This window comes from Myotis myotis, unplaced genomic scaffold (assembly GCF_014108235.1).
Source record: "Myotis myotis isolate mMyoMyo1 unplaced genomic scaffold, mMyoMyo1.p scaffold_m19_p_1, whole genome shotgun sequence".
NCBI lineage: Eukaryota > Metazoa > Chordata > Mammalia > Chiroptera > Vespertilionidae > Myotis > Myotis myotis.
In genome coordinates, this window is record NW_023416313.1 from 31,424,994 (window position 1) to 31,446,109 (window position 21,116).

The following is a 21,116-nucleotide window of genomic DNA, read 5'->3' on the forward strand; positions in this document are numbered from 1 at the left end:
TGTATGTACAGTGTGCATGTATGTACCTGTACACTGTGTTGTGTAATGGTTGGTGAGGGCAGCATAGCAGTGATAAGCGTGGGCAGACAGGGATGTAACAGGGTCAGACAGTCTGGCCATGGGAGTAACAGGAATGGACAAACTCATTTGGGCTTCTGCCCACTTTAGTCCGACACCAGGGCTATGGCTCTATGTGTCCCTCAGATTCCCTTGCTCTTAAATACATCACGTAGAGGGAGGAAAGGGTGCACGTCCTTCCTACTTCATTACTGATGCATCGTTGTATTGACTTAGAAAGTCGGCTCACCTTCTTTTTTTAATTTTGTTTTATTGCTTAAAGTATTACAAAGGGTATTACATATGTTTCCTTTATCCCCTCCTTGACATTCCCCCGGCCTCCCCTATCCCCCAGTGTCTTATGTCCATTGGTTATGCTTATATGCATGCATACAAGTCCTTCGGTTGATCTCTTACCCACCCCCCCCCCACCTGCCCCCAACCCTCCCCAGCCTTCCCGCTGTAGTTTGACAGTCTGTTCGATGATGCTCTGCCTCTGTATCTATTTTTGTTCATCAGTTTATAATGGTCTTTATTATCCATACATGAGTGAGATCATGTGATATTTTTCTTTCATTGTTTGGCTTATTTCACTTAGCATAATGCTCTCCAGTTCCATCCATGCTGTTGTAAATGGTAAGAGTTCCTTCTTTTTTACAGCAGCATAGTATTCCATTGTGTAGATGTACCAGAGTTTTCTAATCCACTCATCTGTTGATGGGCACCTAGGCTGTTTCCAGAACTTAGCTATGGTAAATTGTGCTGCTATGAACATATGGGTGCATATATCCTTTCTGATTGGTGTTTCTGGATTCTTGGGATATATTCCTAGAAGTGGGATCACAGGGTCAAATGGGAGTTCCATTTTTAACTTTTTGAGGAAACTCCATACTGTCTTCCATAGTGGCTGCACCAGTCTGCATTCCCACCAGCAGTGCACGAGTGTTCCTTTTTCTCCACATCCTCTCCAGCACTTGTCATTTGTTGATTTGTTGATGATAGGCATTCTGACAGGTGTGAGATGATACCTCATTGTTGTTTTGATTTGCATTTCTCGGATGATTAGTGACTTTGAGCATGTTTTCATATGTCTCTTGGCTTTCTGAATGTTCTCTTTTGAAAAGTGTCTATTTAGGTCCTTTGCCCTCAGCTCACCTGCTTTAGGGACTGCACTGCTCAAGCCCCTGGTGGAAAGGGACAGAAGCCCCATTTGGGCTGACCTCTAGAGTCTACCTCTCCTGGTTTACCAGGCACCTTCTCGCAGCCTGTGGTCTCTGTGAGGCTGGAGCCCTGAGGGGGCAGCTCCTGGGTTCACATCCTCGTAGCTTCACCATCGCAGACCACAGACACTCTTAGAGCGAGCAGGGGGGCTGTCAGTTCCTGTTTTCATCAAACAGTAGACCCCTGGTGAGGGGTGTGGGGCAGACTGGACAAGACCTCCAGAGAAATTGTCGGGAAACACACACACACACACACACACACACACAGATACACACACACAGAGATACACACACAGAGATACATACACACACAGAGAGATACACACACATGCACACAGAGATATACACACACACACACAGACACACACACACAGACACACGCATGCACACAGAGATACACACACACACAGTCAGCTGCCTGGGCTGCTGGCCTCACTCAGCTAGGACCAGCACCACCTGCCTGTGCAGACACCCACTACGGGCCTATGGCTCCCCTCCAGCCCAGTAGGAGGCAGCATTGCCCCTCTCTGCCTGCTTGGCCTTGGCCTCTCCACAGGCTGACTCCGGGCTTCTGTCTCTGCAGGAATAGAATTGAAAAAAAATTTTTATCTTTGGAAAACTCCATCACGCTTCAAATGTCAAGATGCTGTAAGATTAATCTAGATTTTTCTTCTCCTTTTTAAAAGCGCAAATTTTAAAACAGAATCATAAAATCCTAAAACCAGAAGGAGGCTCTAGGATTAGATCACTCCCAACACTCTGGTTTAAAGATGTAGAAATAGCCCTGACCAGTGTGACTCAGTGGATAGAGCATCATCCCCAGGCACTGACGGGTCTCAGGTTCAATTTCCAGTCAAGGGCATGTACCTGGGTTGCAGGTTCAATCGATGTTTCTCTTTCACATCGATGTTTCCCCCTCTCTCTCTCTTTTATTCCCTCCCTCCCTCTCTTCCACTCTCTCTAAAAAAACAAAAAAACAATGGAGAAATATCTTCCAGGTGAAGATTAACAAAGCAAAACAAAAATAAATATATAAAGAATTAGACTCAAATATATATTTCGATATTTGGTAGCAAATTGCTAAATCATCTGAACCAAACATAAAAAGCAATCAGGAAAGACAAAGCATCTGAGTGAGGTGTTGGATATCACTTGCTGAAAGGCAGGACTAAACTTTCAATAGGCAAACAACTTACCAGAACACCCAAGTAACCTTTGTAAGACACACTGTAGAGGTGACTTGAACAAGCACTGTGCAATGGAATAGGTAATGTGAGCCCCAAATGTATAATGTTAAAATGGCTGCAGAAATTTCTCAAAAGGTGAAAAGCAGCAGGTGAAATTTATGTTAATAGTACTTTCATATTTAACCCACGTATCAAACATATCATTTCACTATGTAATCATTTCACTGACTGGCCATGCTGGACGGCGCAGAGCTGAACAAGGGGTCCATCCGGACCTTGCAAAGTCTGCAGGATGCCCTGCGCAGGCACCCCTCCCGCACTCACCCCGAGCCCTCTGGAGAATTGTTCTGTAGAACTAATACGGGCTGATACCATTTGATCAAAAAGAGCTTCCTGTTTCAAAATAACCTGTTTTTAACTTTACCTTCCCTCCTCAGATGAACTCCAGAAGAACCCATAATAATTGCATTGTTATGATTCTTAAACAATGAGCTAAAGTGGACATGGTTGGCCAATGCCAACGGGAGTTTGGTGGGAAAGGCTGTCCTGCCCCCTCCCAGAGGGGCTTGCAGTCCATGACCAGGAGGGTTTCTTAAGCTATCAGCCAGCCTGCTGAGAACAAACGGAGATTGTCCCCCTGCACCCGCAGGGTTGAAAACACTGTGGACAATTTTCGCATTCCCCCTCTTTGTTACAGGCGCTGGTGGGGGACTCAGGCTGGAATCACAGCGTGCTGAGGACAAGGCGCGCACGCAGGCAAGTGGCTCCTTCTGAACAACAACGGCCAAGAAGAGCAAATCGCTTCCAGGATTTCGAGTCACTTGTAAATGACCTGGAAAAGCCCGGCCGGCGTGGCTCAGTGGTTGAGCGTTGACCTATGAACCAGGAGGTCATGGTTCAATTCCCAGTCAGGGCGCATGCCTAGGTTGGGGCTTGATCCCCAGTGTGGGGTGTGCAGGAGGCAGCCAATCAATGATTCTCTCTGATCATTGATGTTAGTTACTATCTCCCTCTCTCTCTCCCTTCCTCTCTGAAATTAATACAAATATACATCTTTTTAAATGATCTGGCAAAGACAGCGGTCTCAAACTCAGCATCACAGTGGAGGACAGTCCCAGCCATGCCCACACAGCAAGGCGTGGGAGAGTGCCCAGGTCCCTGCTTCCAGCAAAGGTGGAGGCGCACCTCCCTGGCCCTTTGGGGAGTGGTGTTTCCCTCCCTGCTCTCCCAGCAGCCTTTGAGATTTGTCAGTGTTGCCTGGCACATAGTCACAGGGCCAGCTCCCGTGCACCCCACACCCAGGGGCTGCTGCCGCTCTGTCTTCCTTACAGCCTCACAGTCTGAGGTTGAGTGTTTCTCACCGAACAGTGAGCAGAGCTGCTGACAAACTTTGACCCAGTCTCCTCGTAACTGCATGAAAGTAAAATAAGCCACCACCCTACCCAGAGGCGAGTCTCCCTTTATTTATGGACGGATCATTGTAGGGAAGAATCTGGAACCAGGATATTTGTCATGCGGAGCCTCTGAGTCTTTTGTCCTAAAAATAATGTTTGACATCCACTGACCACTTCCTCGATTCCCCACTAGTTCCCTATAGTCACTCATATAATGCCCTTTCTAATAATAGTAATTCCAGTTCTGCTCTAAGTGCTTTACTCACGATGAGTTTCCTAGGGCTGGTGGAACAAAAACCGCAGGCTGGGTGGATTGCACAACATACAATATTTTCTCACAGTTCTGGAGGCCAGAAGTCTGAGATCAAGGATGAGTCTGCTAAACAATCCTATGAGGCAATTGAACTTACCATACTGAACTTACACCTGAAGAAATGAAAACATACGGGGGTCACAAAACCCTAGGGCTACACAGCTAGTCATTGGTAGAACTCAAATTTGAACCCACTGCTATTTGGCTCCAGTATCCAAACTGTTCAACTTCTCTAAAATAAAATCATTCTTCCCCAAATTCAGGAAAGATTAGTTTACCATTCCACACTCCCCAAGGCCTGCATAATTTTTTGGTGTAGTTGACTATCCTATATAATAAAAGGCTAATATGCAAATTTTCCCCTCAGGAGTTCAACCGACCAGGAGTTCAACTGCTCGCTATGACATGCACTGACCACCAGGGGACAGCACAGAATGAAGGAAGGCCCAGGTCAGCAGCCGGCAGCTCGGGGAAGGAAGGCCCCGATCGGCCCTGATCACCAGCCAGACCTAGAGACCCTACCCATGCACGAATTTCAGGCACTGGGCCTCTAGTATATCATATTAGCCCTTGGAAGGGAGTAATTCTAACCATTTGCACCAGTGGAGCCAGGTGAGCACCAGGAGTGGGCAAAGGGACCTAGGAGGTTAGCAGGCACTTGAGCCCCTGCCCAGCACTGCCCTTAACCACCTTGGGCTCTGTGTGGAGCCAGGAAGAAATGGACAGGGCCGTTCTGCACAGCTCTTGTTTAAAAAGGGCAGGGAGTGGAAGGATTAGGATTGTTAAAAGGAGGCCAACAGATCCCACCTTATCCCTTCTTCATGATGGAAGAAAGTGGGGGTCACCTTACTCTCTCTTGAGGAACTGGGGGAGCCAGCTCCTAAGCAATCAGGCCAGTCTTGCTTTGACTCATAGTGTAATGATTTTTCCCTAAAAAATGTAAATGGAGAGACACAAAGACTGGGAGTTGGGAGTTGAGTCTCGTTACTAATGCCAGCTGGCCCACAGGGTCCTCAGGATTGGCTGTTCAACTCCTTCAGTTCTGAGAAAATTCCACTGAATTCCCCTCTCCCACCCAGTTGTTACTTCTTGATATTGTTGGTGAGAGAGCTTGAGTTATTTTTCCCACTTAGTTGAGTGCTGTACATTCATAAAAGTAGCATCACTATCTTTTATTTCATTAATTCTAAAAGATCTTCTCCCCTTGTTTGCCCAATTTAATGAAGTTTCCTTTATTTCGTTCTCAAAAAGTAGGCACCATACTCCAAAGTGCTGTGTCTAAAACACATAAATCAGTTTCATTTACACTAATGGTGTAAAAGTAGCCATCTCCTCTGTTCTGTTTACTCCTGCATCCTGAACACGTAGCAAAAGGCCTATTACACCGTAGTACTCACCAGTGTGAGGAATGGACAAACAGCCATGTACTGGCATAAATGTTTTCTCCCATTTTATACACATGCCAACTTGCTATGCATACTGTTATACGTGATACTATTTGTTTTTAACCTCCTCATGTGCTTTGGAGATTGTAATAGTTAGCGGGGCAAGAGGCAGGACTCTTGGTCATGTAAAGAGTTCCAAGCAGAAGAAAGCAGCTCTCGGCCGCTGTGTTCACGCACTAATCCCAGGAAGCAGCCGTCACCAGCATGAATCAAACCACTGTGCAGGGCCCGTGTGCAATGAGCCCTCTCTTTGTTCTGTCAAGTCTTTAAAAGTCTAAAATTTAGTCTTCCCAGTAGGCCTCTGAGACAGGTTCTTTGATCATTTATCCTGTTTGCAGAGGAGGGCACCTGAGGCACAGAGAGAAGAAAATTTTAATTTTCCAGCTAAATTTTTAAGTTGATTTTGCCCCATGGACTCCTTTTATCTCCTATCAAGCGAAACATGAGTGCTTACCATACACATTAAAGGCATTTAAATGTGTAGGGGGTGAATTAAAAGTTAAGGTATACTAAAAAATAAGTTATACTAATTTTTTCTAAGTTAAGGTGATTAAAATATTGAGATACCATGACACTCTAATAGAATGGCCAAAATCCAGAATACTGACACCACCACATGCCGGAGAAGGTACGGAGAAACCACTCACTGCCTATGGGAATGCAACATGGTGCAGACACTTTGGAACATGATTTGGCAGTTTCTTAAAAACTAAAGATACTCTTACTGTACAATCCAGCGATCATGCTCCTTGGTATTTACCCCAAAAAGTTGAAAATGTATGTCCATACGAAAACCTGCACACTGTTTGATACAATAATGGTGGAGACAAGTTTTATTCACAATTGCCAAAGCTTAGAAGCAACCAAGCTGTCCTTTAGTAGGTGGATGGAAATATAAACCGTGGTGCATCCAATCAATGGAATATTATTCAGTGCTAAAAGGAAATGAGCTATCAAACCACAAAAAGGCATTGAGGAACCTTACATGCCTATGACCTAGTGAAGAAGGCAGTTTAAAAAGACGATATACTGTTTGATTCCAACTATATGACATTCTGGAAAAGGCAAAACTATGGAGACAGTAAAAGGATCAGTGGTTGTCAGGGGTTGTGAGGAAAAAGTGGGTGGGAGGAAGAACAGGCAGAGCCCAGAGGAATTTTAGGGCAGTAAAACTACTCTCATGGTACTATAATGGTGCATACATGTCATTATTCATTTGTGCAAACCCATAGAATGTACAACTATGGATTTAGAGTGATTATGATTGCCTGTGTAGGTTCATCCAGTATAAGAAATGTACTACTCCGGTGAGGGCTATTGATAATGGGGGAGGCTATGCATGTGTGGGGCAGATGGTACAAGGGAAATCTCTACACCTTCCACTCACTTTTACTATGAACATAAGTTGCTATAAAAAAACCAATTTTTTTTTTTAAAATCGATATATTTTAATTTTTGAAATAACCTTGGGGTTTAACATAATAGGCTATATGTAAAGCCATTTAGGTGCCTTGTCCCTGGTACCTCCCCATTCATCCCCTTCATGACTTAGGGCCAAGTTTTTCTATCTGCTTGGGTGTGTGCCACTTCTGTAAGAATCAGCTAAGTCAAGAGTTTCATTCCCAGTTTGCATGGTTAAAGTTCTTATGGCCAAGGACATTTTAGTTGTTTCCAAATTTGGGCAATTATGGCCCTGTAAGATAAAAAGTGAGCTATAGGCAGAAGGCTTAGAATCTAGACGTTGTAACGGTGTGAAATGAATGGGTCCTCAGAAATCAAAGAGCACTACTATTTATCAGGGTTATTCTTATTTTAGACTTTAATTCTTCAAAACACACCATCCCTGGAAATTATCATGTTCGTTACTTTGTTTACTTGTTTATTCTCCCTCTCCACCCTGGAATGTATGTTTCATGAAAGTGGGGCCTTATCGGTCTCGGTCACATCTATCTCCAGTGCCTAAGAGAGTCTCTGGCATGTTAGATGCTCAGTGATTATTTGCTGAATACATGAATGAACAAAAATGGCTTCATACCATTCCTGGTGCTAAGGATTCATTCTTTTGGAAATCCTGGAAATTACCTAAGGAAGCTTTTTTCCAATCAAATACGGGGGCCATGGAGAAAGGAGCAGCATCTGGAGTTCAGTGGAAATTTTTCTTTTAAAATGTAAGGTTACAACCCAATATCAGTGAGGCTTGACTTCAGGTGTCTCCAATATTATTTAGCTGTTCACTGACACTACTCACAAAGTCCTTCTGTCCACTACCCCGTTTCAAAATCACACCCTATTATTTTATCATGACGGCTCTCCTCTACCAGGTACCAACATCTGGATTCATCATCAATTACTGAGTAAAACACTACCTCAGAGTTTATTTTGGCTTAAAACACTTGTGATATAATAGGAAATACATATGTTTAGTCTTTGTCCCCAGCTCCTAAAACCCTTGGAATCTCTGGAGAGATCAGAATGTCTTTTATATGCTAATGATAGTCATGCACTAGTGGGGAAGGGGGACCCTCAGCCCGGCCTGTGCCCTCTCACAGTTTGGGAGCCCTTGGGGGGATGTCTGACTGACAGCAAGGCAGGAAAGACTCCCGCCATCACCTCTGCGCTCGCCACCAGGGGGTACCTCCTGCATTGAGCTTCTGCACCCTGGTGGTCAGTGCATATCATAGCTAATGGTCATTCCGCCATCGGGCTGAAACCGGCTCTCCGACATCCCCCGAGGGGTCCCGAATTATGAGAGGGTGCAGGCCAGGCCAAGGGACCCCACCGGTGTATGATCAGGGCCAGGGAGGGATGCAGGAGGTTGGCCAACTGGGGAGGGACTGCGGGAGGACTCCAGGGGAAGTCTGGCCCATCTCACTCAGTCCTGATCGACCAGACCCTAGCAGCAAGCTAACCTACCGGTTGGAGCATCTGCCCCCTGGTGGTCAGTGCACGTAGTAGCAAGCGGTTGAGCGGCCTTTGCATATCATTAGCATATTACCCTTTGATTGAATGGCTGACTGGCTGACCAGACACTTAACATATTAAGCTTTTATTATATAGGATGAGATGGCTGGTAGCTGGGGACCCCTAGCTGGCTTCAGGATGGGGACTGGTCACCAGAAAGACCAAGGCATGTTTAGAGGATTGGAAATTTCAGACTCTCCCACCTACAGCCTTCATTCAATCTCTACCTTGTACCCCGGGGAGGGTAGAGGGGCAAGGAGCTGAAGGTTGAGTTCAGTCACTAATGGCATTAATTTAATCGATCATGTCTATGTAATGACCCTCCATAAACCCCTAAACAGCAGGGTTCAGAATGCTTCTGGGTTAGTGAACACATCAAGGTGCTGGGAGGGTGGTGCCCCCAAGGGGACCTGGAGGCTCTGCACGTCCCCATCACCTCCACACCCTCCCCTACGCACCTCTTCCCTTTGGCTGTCCCTGAGCTGAATTCTCTGTAACAAACGGGGTAAACATAAGTAAAGTGAGCCATCTCGCAAATGATCCAACCCGAGGAGGGTGGGTGGGAATCTCTGATTTCTAGCCGATTGGTCAGAACGTGTGACTGGCATTTGAAATGCAGGCAGTCATGTGGGGCTGACCTGTGGGGTCTACACTAACTCCAGGTAGCTAGTGTGAGAATGGAATCAAATTGTTGAATACCGAGATGGTACCCAGAGAATCAGAAAATGGGCTGTTGGTGTCAGGAGTGTGGTGAGTAAAAGCAGGTCAACTATAAACATTTATCTCATTGTTTGGGTGGGTGAGGAATTTGAGAGCAGCTTGCCTCGATGGTTCTGGATTGGAGTCTTCCTGTGAGGTCGAAATCTAGGCGTCGGCCCAGGTGTCAACCCAGGCATCAGCCCAAGGGTCAGACTAGGCCTCAGTCACCTGAAGGCTTGCCTGGGCCTGGAAGATTCACTTCCAAAAGGGCCCACTCTCCCGGTGGCCAAGCTGGTGCTGGCTGTTGACCAGTGGCCTCAGTTCTCGCCACTCTGACCTCTCCACGGGGCTGCTTAGGACAGGGTGGCTTCTCCCAAGGCTAGTGCCTCAGGAAAGCGAGATGACAGCTACCATGTGCTTCATGTCCTAGCCTCAGGGGTCACATCCTGTCACTCCCACGCTGTCCTGTTGGCCACCCAGGCAGCCCGGCGATTGTAGAGGGAGTTGCCACACGAGGACATCAATAGCAGGAGGCCAGGCTCTCTGGCAGCCCCTGGGAAGCTCAAACACAGTGTTCAAAGATATTTTTCAAATAAATGAATAAACTATTTAATCAAGTCCAAGTCCTCTACACTCAGTCCATTTCGATCTAGCGTTGAGCATGAGAGCATGGGCCTCTGGCGGCATGAAACTGTTTATTGGCTTCAGTCCTCACTCCGGAGGAGCCCAGACAAATGATCCGCTTTCACTGTGCCCCCAGCCTTTAAACGCGGGGCGTAAACTCACCGTGAAATTAAATAATTTCAGAGCCAGGAAGAATGCTCATTACGAGCTCTCTCCCGCAGGACCAGCCCCAGGCAAAATTTGCAACTGGGGGACCTTGGCTTTTCTACCCCAGTTCTGCAGATCCCCACAATCCTCCCCCCACCCGCGTCACCTAACATATGCAGCATTCAGCTCAATAGACAGACATGTCTTTTGCAGGGTTTGCTTCCACATACCTTGAGAAGGTACCAGTTAGACATAATGATGCCATATAAATGCACATCTCAGGAAATTCAGTGAGGCAAATTTTTCCTCTGGCTTTGAAACACATCACTAAGTCTCCACTGAACACCTGATGAAACTGCTGGCTTACAACTAGGAGTTGAGGTTGAGGTGCATGAGAATTTGTAACTGGGAGTATTTGGTGTGGAGATGTCATCAGACATCGCAGTCTCACTGGGGGACAGCAGGATCCCACACCCCATCTCAAGGCCACCTGAAGAACACAGGAATTGCATGGAAGGAGAGACAGAGTTTACTTACTGATTTGTTCAACAACTATTTTCTGAGCCAGGCATTGTTCTAGATGCTAATCTATCTATACTTCAGGTCTTTGCTCACATATCATTGGAATGTCACCTAGCCTGACCTCCATATTTAAAATTGCCATTTAAATTGCAGTCTTCCCATATCCCTCATCTGCTCTCTGCTGGCTTGTTTCGTAGCCTGTTACCTACTAACATACTATAATTTACTTCTTTTTTCCCCCATCTTTACTGTTGAAAGTATTATATATGTCCCCTTTTCCCCCCATTGACCCTTTCTAGCCCATACCTGCCCTCTGCCCCAGGCCTTCACCACACTATTGTCTGTGTCCATGCATATAAATTCTTTGGTTAATCTCTTCCCACCCACCGACCCTCCCCGCCTTCCCTCTATAATTTACTTCTTTATTGCTTTTTATTTCTATCTTTCTCCCTCACTCCCACTTCATGCCAGAAGGTCATCACCATGGTAGGAATCTTGCTCTGTTTTGTTGGTTAATTAACTGAATGAGTGCCGGTGGTACAAAAGTGAATAAAACAGTCTTCTCTCTCTCTCTCTCTCTCTCTTATCTATCTCTCTCTCTCTCTCTCTCTCTCCCCTCCCTCCCTTCCTCCCTCTCACTCTCTCTCTTTCTCCCTCCCCCTCTCTCTCTCTATCCATGCTTACAGTTGCCATTCACTGGGTTGAGTCAGCTACAATGCTATCAGCTCACCATCCTTCCAGTTGTTTCCTGAGATGCCCCGGACAATCTGTGGCTTCTCCTTTCCAGAGCAGCCCAAGTGCCTTTGCAGCAAAACCTAGATCCCCAGGTCACTCCATATGCCAATTACACACTTGTTCATATGAAAATTAAGTTTGGTCCTGGCCAGTCTGGCTCAGTGGTTGGAGTGCCGGCCTGCACACTGGAGGGTCATGGGTTTGATTCCATGTCAAGGGCACATAACTGGGTTGCAGGTTCTATCCCTGCCCCTGGTCAGAGTGTATGTAGGAGGCAACCAATCAATGTGTCTCTCTCATGTCAATGTCTCTCTCTCTCTCTCTCTCTCTCTCTCTCTCTCTCTCTCTCTCTTTCTCTCCCCCCCCCTCCACTCTCTCTAAAAATTAATGGGGGGAAAATATATTTTCACTCCTTGGTGAAGATTTAAAAAATAATAATAATAAAGAAAATAAAGTTTGCCCTTCAAATGCAAATACTCCAGAGCCACAGTCATGCTTCCTAAACTCTCTGCATGGCAGAGCCTCTGGGCTTAGGGAAGAAAACATGTTTGTTTTTACTCTCAAATTGTTCAAACAGGGTTCCAAAGTTACATGCTTTTTCTAATCCTCACCTGAGGATATGTTTTTATTTATTTTAGAGACAGAAGAAGGGAGAAAGAGAGAGAGAGAAACATTGATGTGAGAGAGAAACATTGACTAGTTACTGCCCATACGCACCCCGACTGGGGATCAAACCCAAAAACCTAGGTATGTTCCCTGACTGGAAATCAAACCCGCAACCTTTTGGTGCACAGGTCAACACTCCAACCAACTGAGCAACACGGCCAGGCCCAAAGCTACACACTTTTGTCCATAAATGTAAGATTACTACCTTCCCCCTTCCAAACCAAAAGACAATGCTTGTTACTCTTCGAAAGCCGCATTAAAAGCAAAAACATTGCAATGACGCTTAATAAAAAACAGGACATGCTAAAAGGAAGCACATAAGAGTGACAACTCGAATTAAACAAGGGGGCTGGAAAGACCAGATTAAAGGTTCTCAGGGAACACAATCCAAAACAAGAATGTTTAAAGGCGGTTCAGTTAAAGTGCATGAAAGTGGTAACTGGCTTAGGTAACACCAATAACCTTTCAGCACTGATAGTTATGTTAGTGTGTGTGATATGGATTAGACAGGAGGAAGTATTTTTCCAGGTTGAAAACAAAATGTGAACAAAAGGCATTTACAATGTTGAGGCTAACAGACTGGAAAAACAAAGAGAAAATTTGACTAAAGGGGAAAGTTGCTGAAACTGGCAACCAAGAGTTGTCTCAGGAATTTAAAGGAGTGTTTGTTGGGGGGGGCCAGGGAAGGACATAAAAAAACATTTGTGGCCTTTGTTTCTATTGCTGAGGAAAGAAAAGCAGTGGTGTTTACAATGGTAAATATGGAAACAACCATCTGTGTCCATTGAGGGATGAATGGGACATGAAAATGTGACATAAGTGTGTGTGTGTGTGTGTGTGTGTGTGTGTGTGTGTGTGTGTATGTGAATACACACATACATACATGATAGAATATTATTTGTACATAAAAAAAAAATCATGCCACTTGCAACAGCATGGCTATACCTTAAGGGTATTATGCTAAGTTAAATATATCAGACAGAGAAAGAAAATATCATATAATCTCACCTCTATGTGAAATCTTTAAAAAAGAAAAAAAGGAAACAAAAACCTAAGCTCATAGATACAAAGAACAGACTATGGTTGCCAGAGGAGGCCGAGTGGGTGGGGTCGTGGGGTGGTGTGGTGAAATAGGTAATGGGTCAACAGGTACAAAGTTCCAGTTACAAAGTAAATAAATCCCCAGCCCTGGGAATGTAACAGTGACTACAGTTAATAATACTGTATTACATATCTGAAAGTTGCTCAGAGAGGAAATATTAGAAGTTCTCATCACAAGAAGAGAAACCAAGATGGCGGCATAGGTAAACACCGGAAACTGCTGCCTCCCACAACAACTTCAAAAATACAAAGAAAAGACAAAACGGACATCATCCAGAACCACAGGAAGGCTGGCTGAGTGGAAATTCTACAACTAGAAGGAAAGAGAAAAGCACACTGAGACTCAGAGGAGCTGCGGAAGTAAAGTGCAGAGGTACGGAGTCTCGAGCACGCGGAAAGGGGCTGGCACCTGTCTTTTTGAATCGGGAGGAAGTCACAAGCTCCCAACTGCTCTGAACTCCAGTTCCGGGAAGTCTCTGGGGCCCCAGGGCTCATATGGGGAAAAACTGGACTGTCTGGCAGCGGGCAGAACTCGGAACTCCAGGGCGGCTTTCCCTCAGAGGTGCTTGCAGCAATTACCGGGACACTGAGACGTGGGGCCCCTTAGGGGAGGGCTGAGGATCAGCCATAGCTGCTTGCTCCGCCCTGTTGATTCCTTGAGACCCCGCCTCACCCAGGCTGTGGCAGAGGCTTTTGCATATGAATGCCCTGGCCCTTTGCAATCTGAAAATTACCTAACAAATTGCAGCTGGGCCAGACAGACCCAGAACTTCCAAGAGAAGGCCCAAGGCCCCACAGCAGCTTGCATTGCTTCACAGCTGGGCCTCATCTGGGCACCTCCAAACCCCAAATAAGGAAGGGGAATCTGCAGATCTCTTCGTAGCTCCTGCTGGGTAGCCTCAGGCAGAGGCTAGATTAGCACCTCCTTAGATCCAAGAGCCAGTGTACACAGTGGTCAGAGTGGGACCATCCAGAATACAACTCCTCAGATCCATAAGGAACACTCAGGGAGCAGACTCAGTGAGCACCAAAGCCCCACTGAAGCAAGTCTTGCCCCAGAAAGGTGTCCTCAGCACAGAAGTTCTCCCACTATAGACACAGCTGATTCTCACAGCCAATTGGCCTGGAGGTCAATTCCTCCCAGTGATAACTACAACAATCAAGGCTTAACTACAACAAGACTACAACAAGACTACAACAGACTGTGCACAAAGCCCACAAAGGGGTGCACCAAGAGTGTCCACCTCAGGTAATTGGGGAGGCTGAGCCACTGGGACCTATAGAACACCTAGCACACAAAGCCACTCTACCAACACAGGGAAGCAGCCAAAATGCGGAGACAAAGAGACAGGTCACAAATGACAGAAATGGAAAAAAGCAAATTACTGGATATAGAGTTCAAAACCACGGTTATAAGGTTTTTCAAAAATTTTCTGGAAACCACCGATAAATTCAGTGAGACCCTGGAGGATATGAAAAAAGACCAACTAGAAATTAAGCATACACTGACTGAAATAAAGAATAATATACAGAGATCCAACAGCAGACAAGAGGATCCCAAGAACCAAGTCAAAGATTTGAAATATGAAGAAACAAAAAATACCCAACCGGAAAAGCAAAAAGAAAAAAGAATCCAAAAATATGAAGATAGTGTAAGGAGCCTCTGGGACAACTTCAAGCGTACCAACATCCAAATTATAGGGGTGCCAGAAGAAGGGAGAGGGCAAGATATTGAAAACCTATTTGAAGAAATAATGACAGAAAACTTCCCCTACCTGGTGAAAGAAATAGACTTACAAGTCCAGGAAGCGCAGAGAACCCCAAACAAAAGGAATCCAAAGAGGACCACACCAAGACACAACATAATTAAAAGGGCAAAGGCAAAAGACAAAGAGAGAATCTTAAAAGCAGCAAGAGAAAAACAGTCAGTTACCTACAAGGGAATACCCATACGACTGTCAGCTGATTTCTCAACAGAAACTATGCAGGCCAGAAGGGAGAGGCAAGAAATATTCAAAGTGATGAATGCCAAGAACCTACAACCAAGATTACTTTATCCAGCAAAGCTATCATTCAGAATTGAAGGTCAGATAAAGAGCTTCACAGATAAGAAAAAGCTAAAGGAGTTCATCACCACAAACCAGTATTATATGAAATGCTGAAAGGTGTTCTTTAAGAAGAGGAAGAAGAAAAAGGTAAAGATACAAATTATGAACAGCAAATACATATCTATCAACAAGTGAATCTAAAAATCAAGTGAATAAAAAATCTGATGAACAGAGTAAACTGGTGAATATAATAGAACCAGGGGCATGGAAAGGGAGTGGACTGACAATTCTTGGGGGGAAAGGAGTGTGGGGGTGCAGGAAGAGACTGGACAAAAATCGTACACCTATGGATGAGGACAGTGGGAGGGGTAAGGGCAGAGGGTGGGGTGGGAACTGGGTGGAGGAGAGCTCTGGGGTGGGGGGAGAGGAACAACTGTAATAATCTGAACAATAAAGATTTAATTTTAAAAAAAGAAGTTCTCATCACAAGAAAAAAAAATGTGTAACTATATATATGGTGATGGATGTCCACTAGACTTAGTGTAGTGATCATTTTGCAATTTTTACAAATATCACATCATTTGGTTGTACACCTGAAAACACTATGATGTTGCATATCAATTATACCTCAATTTTTAAAAATAAGAAAAGACAAACTGGTGCAGCCACTGTGGAGAATAGTATGGCATTCCCTCAAAAAATTAAAAATGGAACTCCCATTTGACCCAGTAATCCCACTTCTAGGAATATATCCCAAGAAACCAGAAACACCAATCAGAAAGGATATATGCACCCCTATGTTCATAGCAGCACAATTTACCATAGCTAAGATTTGGAAACAGCCTAAGTGCCCATCAGCAGACAAGTGGATTAGAAAACTGTGGTACATCTACACAATGGACTACTACGCTGCTGTAAAAAAGAAGGAATTCTTACCATTTGCAACAGCATGGATGGAACTGGAGAGCATTATGCTAAGCGAAATAAGCCAGTCAGAGAAAGATAATTATCACATGATCTCACTCATTTGTGGAATATAGTGAACAACATAAACTGATGAACAAAAATAGAACCAGAGTCATAGAAGCATGGAACAGACTGTCCAACCTATGAGGGAAGGTGGGGGAGGGGGTGTGAGGGGGTAAGAGATCAACCAAAGGACTTATATGCATGCATATGAGCAAAACCAAAGGACACAGACAGTAGGGGGCGGTGAGGGCTTATGTTTGGGGGAGGGGGGTGCCGGGGGAGAGGTCAATGGGGAAAAAAAGGAGACTCATGTAATACTTTAAACAATAAAGAATTTTAAAAAATAAGAAAAGAAAGGCCAGTGGTATTTGTCCCTGCCAAATAAGTACAGAATGCCCAAACCTGGCCCTCAGGAGCTCCGCTGCTCATATGGTCGCCACCAGCCATGTGCTCTTTACCATTACATTAAAATCAATCAAAATTAATTAACATTTGAAATTCGTTTTCTCAGTCACACTAGTCACATGGTAAGTGCTCAGTGGCCACACGTGGCATAGCACACAGCACAGATAACTGAGTGTTTCCATCATTCCAGAAAGCTCTACAGGGCAGCCCTGCTATGGAGCCCAACAGGTAGAAAAGCAAGTCCTGGCCAATAGCCACCCCTGTCCCACCTGCTAATCTGCTCTCCCCCTAGACTAGGGAGAGGCAGACTCACAATGTTAGTAAAGGTCTTGGCCTCGTAGAGCAAAATTCTTACTGTTCTCGATGCTTTTCTTCTCCTTTTCTTTAACAGGCAAAGCTCAGAGAGGTTGGTGTAAGCCATTTATTGAACGTGTATAAATATATATTTACATATTTATAAAGGTGCCAAAGACACTAACGTGAGAAAAACACAGTCCAAAACCTCCAGGTGCTCGCATTTTCGTCGCGAGGGTAAATATTACAACAGAAGTGAACACAAGGCACTGCAGCAGACCGGATGTTTCAGAAATGACCATGGCATTATTTTCAGTCCCACATGCTTTCCAGAAACTTCTACTCCCCATCAAGAGGTGGAATCTATTTCCCCTCCCTTTCAACCTGGGTGGGCTCAGGGAAGCTATGTGGCTTCTGAGGCTGGGTCACATGAAGGATACAGTTTCTTCCTGGTGGGCGCTCTCCCCCGGCCACCAGCCCACACCCCTCTGTCTCTTGGGGGGCAGGGGGGGCAGGGGCGTGCAACCTTGGAGCCCTGAACCGCCTTGCAAAAAGTCCAGCTACCTTGAAGTTGCAGTGCTGGGCAGACCGTGTGGGGAAACAACAGAAACATGGAGAGAGATGGCCAAGGAGCCCCAGCCATCCAGCCCCCAGATGCTTGGCCCCTCCCAGCCTGAACCACCAGCCAAGTGAGTGAACAAGTCATCAGAGGAACCAGCCTCGCCCTCAAATCGTCCAGCTGAGGCAGAGACCACGTCCCTGCTGTGCCGTGTTCAAATCCCAGACCCACAGACCCCAAGAGCATAATCAGCGGTTATTTTCACCACTAAGTTTTGGGGTAGATGGTCCCACAGACACGGTAACTATAGCAGTCACTCAGGGAGCGTAAAATCCTTAGAGGAGTCAAATAAAGGGTGCGTCAGCCCTGGACATCAGTCCCAGCTCCCCTTCAGTTCTTCATGCTGACCGCCCCACCCCCACCCAATGGTTCAGAGAAGGGGAGAGGTTCTGGGAGCAGGTGGTGTTGACAATTAAGTAGTAGCGCAACTGGGCAGCAGGGAGAGTAAGGGTATATATAGCCAACATTCTACGAATTTCTATTTCCAGTTTGCGTATAGTTATAAGCCACATGATTTGGCTAATTAAAAATGTTTGAGGGTGCCTAATAAACTTGATCTTATGTATTTCCTGCTCCACTGAAAAGGGGAAGCATAGATTTTTTTTTTTTTTGGGGGGGGGGGGTAACTTATATTGGCCAATACATTTGCACGGACTATTAGACTTAGAAGTAATCTCCTGGCACTCCCCTTTCTCCCTTCTCCCCATCCCCCCCTCCCCCGCCCCCACCACTGCCTGGTCTGGACTGTATTCTTGTCCTTTGGATCTCAGCTTAAAAGAAACCGCTCTGTGAAGCCTTCCGTAATCCCCGCCAGCATCATACTATATGTACTTGCCTATAGGCCTGTTTCCTGGACAGGCAAGACCTATGCCTTCCTCGTTATTAAATGCCTACAGCCTACAGAATGCTGAGCACGTGATAGCTAATTCTTGAATAAATAAATCTGGTCCAACTGTTTATAATGCCTGAAAATCATTTTATCATCTTCGCTTTTCTTGATTAAACAAAGTCTTCACCACCCCCACAAGACAGCTTGTTGCAGGTTTAGAGAGTTCTAGGTATCAGAAAAACAAGTCTTCCTTAAAATGGGCTCACATCTGCCTCTACGTAATTTGCACCCTTGGGCCCCTGTCTGCCTTGCTGAGCTGCACAGAAAACACCCCTGCCTAGTCTATCAATCACACCTGAGTGTATAGAGTCGCATCCTCCCTTCCCATACTGGGCAAACCATCTCCTCTTTAGTCTTTAGAAAATAGATACTTATCAAAATGTATAAAGCATATATTTTCCTAGTGAATACTGTTTATAGGAAACCAAGTAAATTTCAGCCCCAAAAGAAATATGACATTTCTCAAGATCAAGAATTGCATCTTATTTTTCTTTATATCCACTACCCAGCATTCAGTAGATGTTCAAATTAAACTAGTTTGGCTATTCTTTTTCTTTTATTTTATAAATGGGAAAAGATAAGCATGGCTTCACCACATCTCCCCTAAGAGCATCCCTCCTTTCTCATTCCCGCCCCCAGCCCTGTGGGAAAGAATTCATTGGTCCTTCACATACTTCCATAGTTTTGTACATACCTACTTAAAATCACTGCTCCCAAGATATTCTAGTGAACTTTCTGTACAGTATGCACCTATTTCCCCACTAAATCACAAACCCATTCAGGAGGGCAAAATTTTACTTATTATGGTATCACAACACCTAGCTCATTCATTGCCTGGGACATAGTAGATAGTCAATATATGTTGCAAGTAAGAGCAATAGAATCTAAACTAAGAAATATCTTATTTGTACACAGGGTTCTTTGTCCTGTCCATTTTTAATAATGGGATAAAGTTCTGCTTTGCCAGGACATTTTAGAGCCAGAAAAGATGACTGTTAACCATATAGTGCTGTTCAGATTTGGGGGGCATCTGAAAGGGTGTCCTCATGTTTTCAGGAAAAAAGAATCTATTCTTTTTGCTTCCTTGTAGGAAATTGCAGAGCATGGGGTACGCCCTGAATTGAGTTTAATCTCGTGACTGTTCCATTAAAGGCCCTCGGAAGTTCCAAAACATGATCCTTCACAACAAGCCCTGTGGTGAAGCAGATGGCTAGCTTTACAAGTCAGCCCTTACAATGGAAATTTTTTTCTTTCTTTTTAAAATATTAATCTCCATCATCACTTTAATCTTCTTTAGAGACCTAAGGGATTGGTGGGTTACAAGTCAAAAGCCACGACAAAATTACCCCAAGAGGTATCTTCCTCAGCTGTTATGAGAACGGAAATGTATGTGTGTGCTAGGCATGGAGTGACAGACACATCAGGGTGACTTCAGTTCAAATAAAGCCAAGGTTACTAGAATTCTGCTGAGACACCCCCAGGACAGACACGACATCTACAAAAGTGGAGACCAGATGAAGATTCCATGGTAACCATCACCAGGGGATAAGGGTATAGCTTGGCTTTTATCTTGTGGATATTGCAAAGTGTGGAGCTGCCCCTTTCCTTTTTGGAGTTGGCTCTTGAAAGAGTGAGCCAATTTAGTGGCCCGTCCTTAGCAAGTGTGAGTTTTATGTTTTAGGTTGCAGTCTCTTTGCTGACACCATTTATGTCTCAACTTCATAGGTTCTCATACATTAATTTAGGAACAAAGTGATTTAAAAAAAAAAACTGTGCACAGGACTTGTTGACTGGTGGGATATTGGGCCGGAGGTCACTAATTCTTTGCATGGTCAGGCTAAATACTATTATTCTTTTCTCTTGGGCTAACTGATCTTCCCAGAGAGGAATCCTCCAGGAATCCTGCTAGGATGGAGACAGATATAGAGCTTCATTTCCTGTCCGCATGTGTTTTCAGAACCCGGTAGGGAAAGGAGACTCGGGGAGACAGTATGCATTGTTCAGTTGGTGTCCTCCTGTGATTTTGCCTTTAGCTGTCCCTTTACTAGAGATCAGTGATGGGGGTGGGTGGTGGACTGAGGTAAGCATGTGTTTTCAACCTACCTGGATTAATTGCACATCCTCCCCGTGATGCGGGGGAGGCGTGGGCCCCTGTAAGTGAGCGGGAATGTCATGTGGCCACGTGATCTGGGAACCCTCAACTGCACGTTCCCTATTGAAAACTAAGCCATTATTCATCAGCTTATCTATGGTTCCTTGGACCATATTACCCTAGTACAGTGGTCGGCAAACTGCAGCTCGCGAGCCACATGTGGCTTTTTGGCCCCTTGAGTGTGGCTCTTCCACAAAATACCACGTGCGGGCGCACGTACAGTGCTATTGAAACTTCGTGGCCCATGCACAGAAGTCGGTTTTCAGCCTGGGCCAGTCTATTTTGAAGACGTACTGTTGATATCTGGCTCTGTTGACTAATGAGTTTGCCAACCACTGCTTTTCCTAGAGGATTTAAAGGATCCATCACTGAATCACTGAGCATCCCAGAAAGGGCCATACACCATGCTTGCCATTTAAGATCTAAGCCACCCCCGATCACTAGGGACTCCCCAGTCTTTGGTACCACTGTTGCAAGAGGAATGGGTACGTGCAGACAGTCCTGGTCCACTTCCTCAAAAGGGCTGCTCCAGGTTAGAGGGCAGGGTAGGGGCTGCTCGTGGGGACTGGTCTCTGTGATCACCGTCTCTAGAGAATCTTTCCAGCATGCTCAGAATGACAGCCCTCCAGGTGACCCCAAGCAGATTCAAACCCAGGAAGGTGAGGGAAC

At 45.2% G+C, this 21,116-nt stretch overlaps 1 protein-coding gene across 1 annotated transcript in view; it reads right to left on the reverse strand.

Annotated features, from left to right (window-relative positions):
* Window positions 1-1,100: 1,100 nt before the first annotated feature.
* The window catches only part of USP46 (ubiquitin specific peptidase 46), a 100,864-nt gene continuing 80,848 nt past the window's right edge, over window positions 1,101-21,116 (reverse strand). The window contains exon 9 of the mRNA XM_036333802.1: window positions 1,101-1,854. Within this exon, the coding sequence (XP_036189695.1) occupies window positions 1,761-1,854 (94 nt within the window). The 3' untranslated portion in view covers window positions 1,101-1,760. The remainder of the gene's footprint in view (window positions 1,855-21,116) is intronic.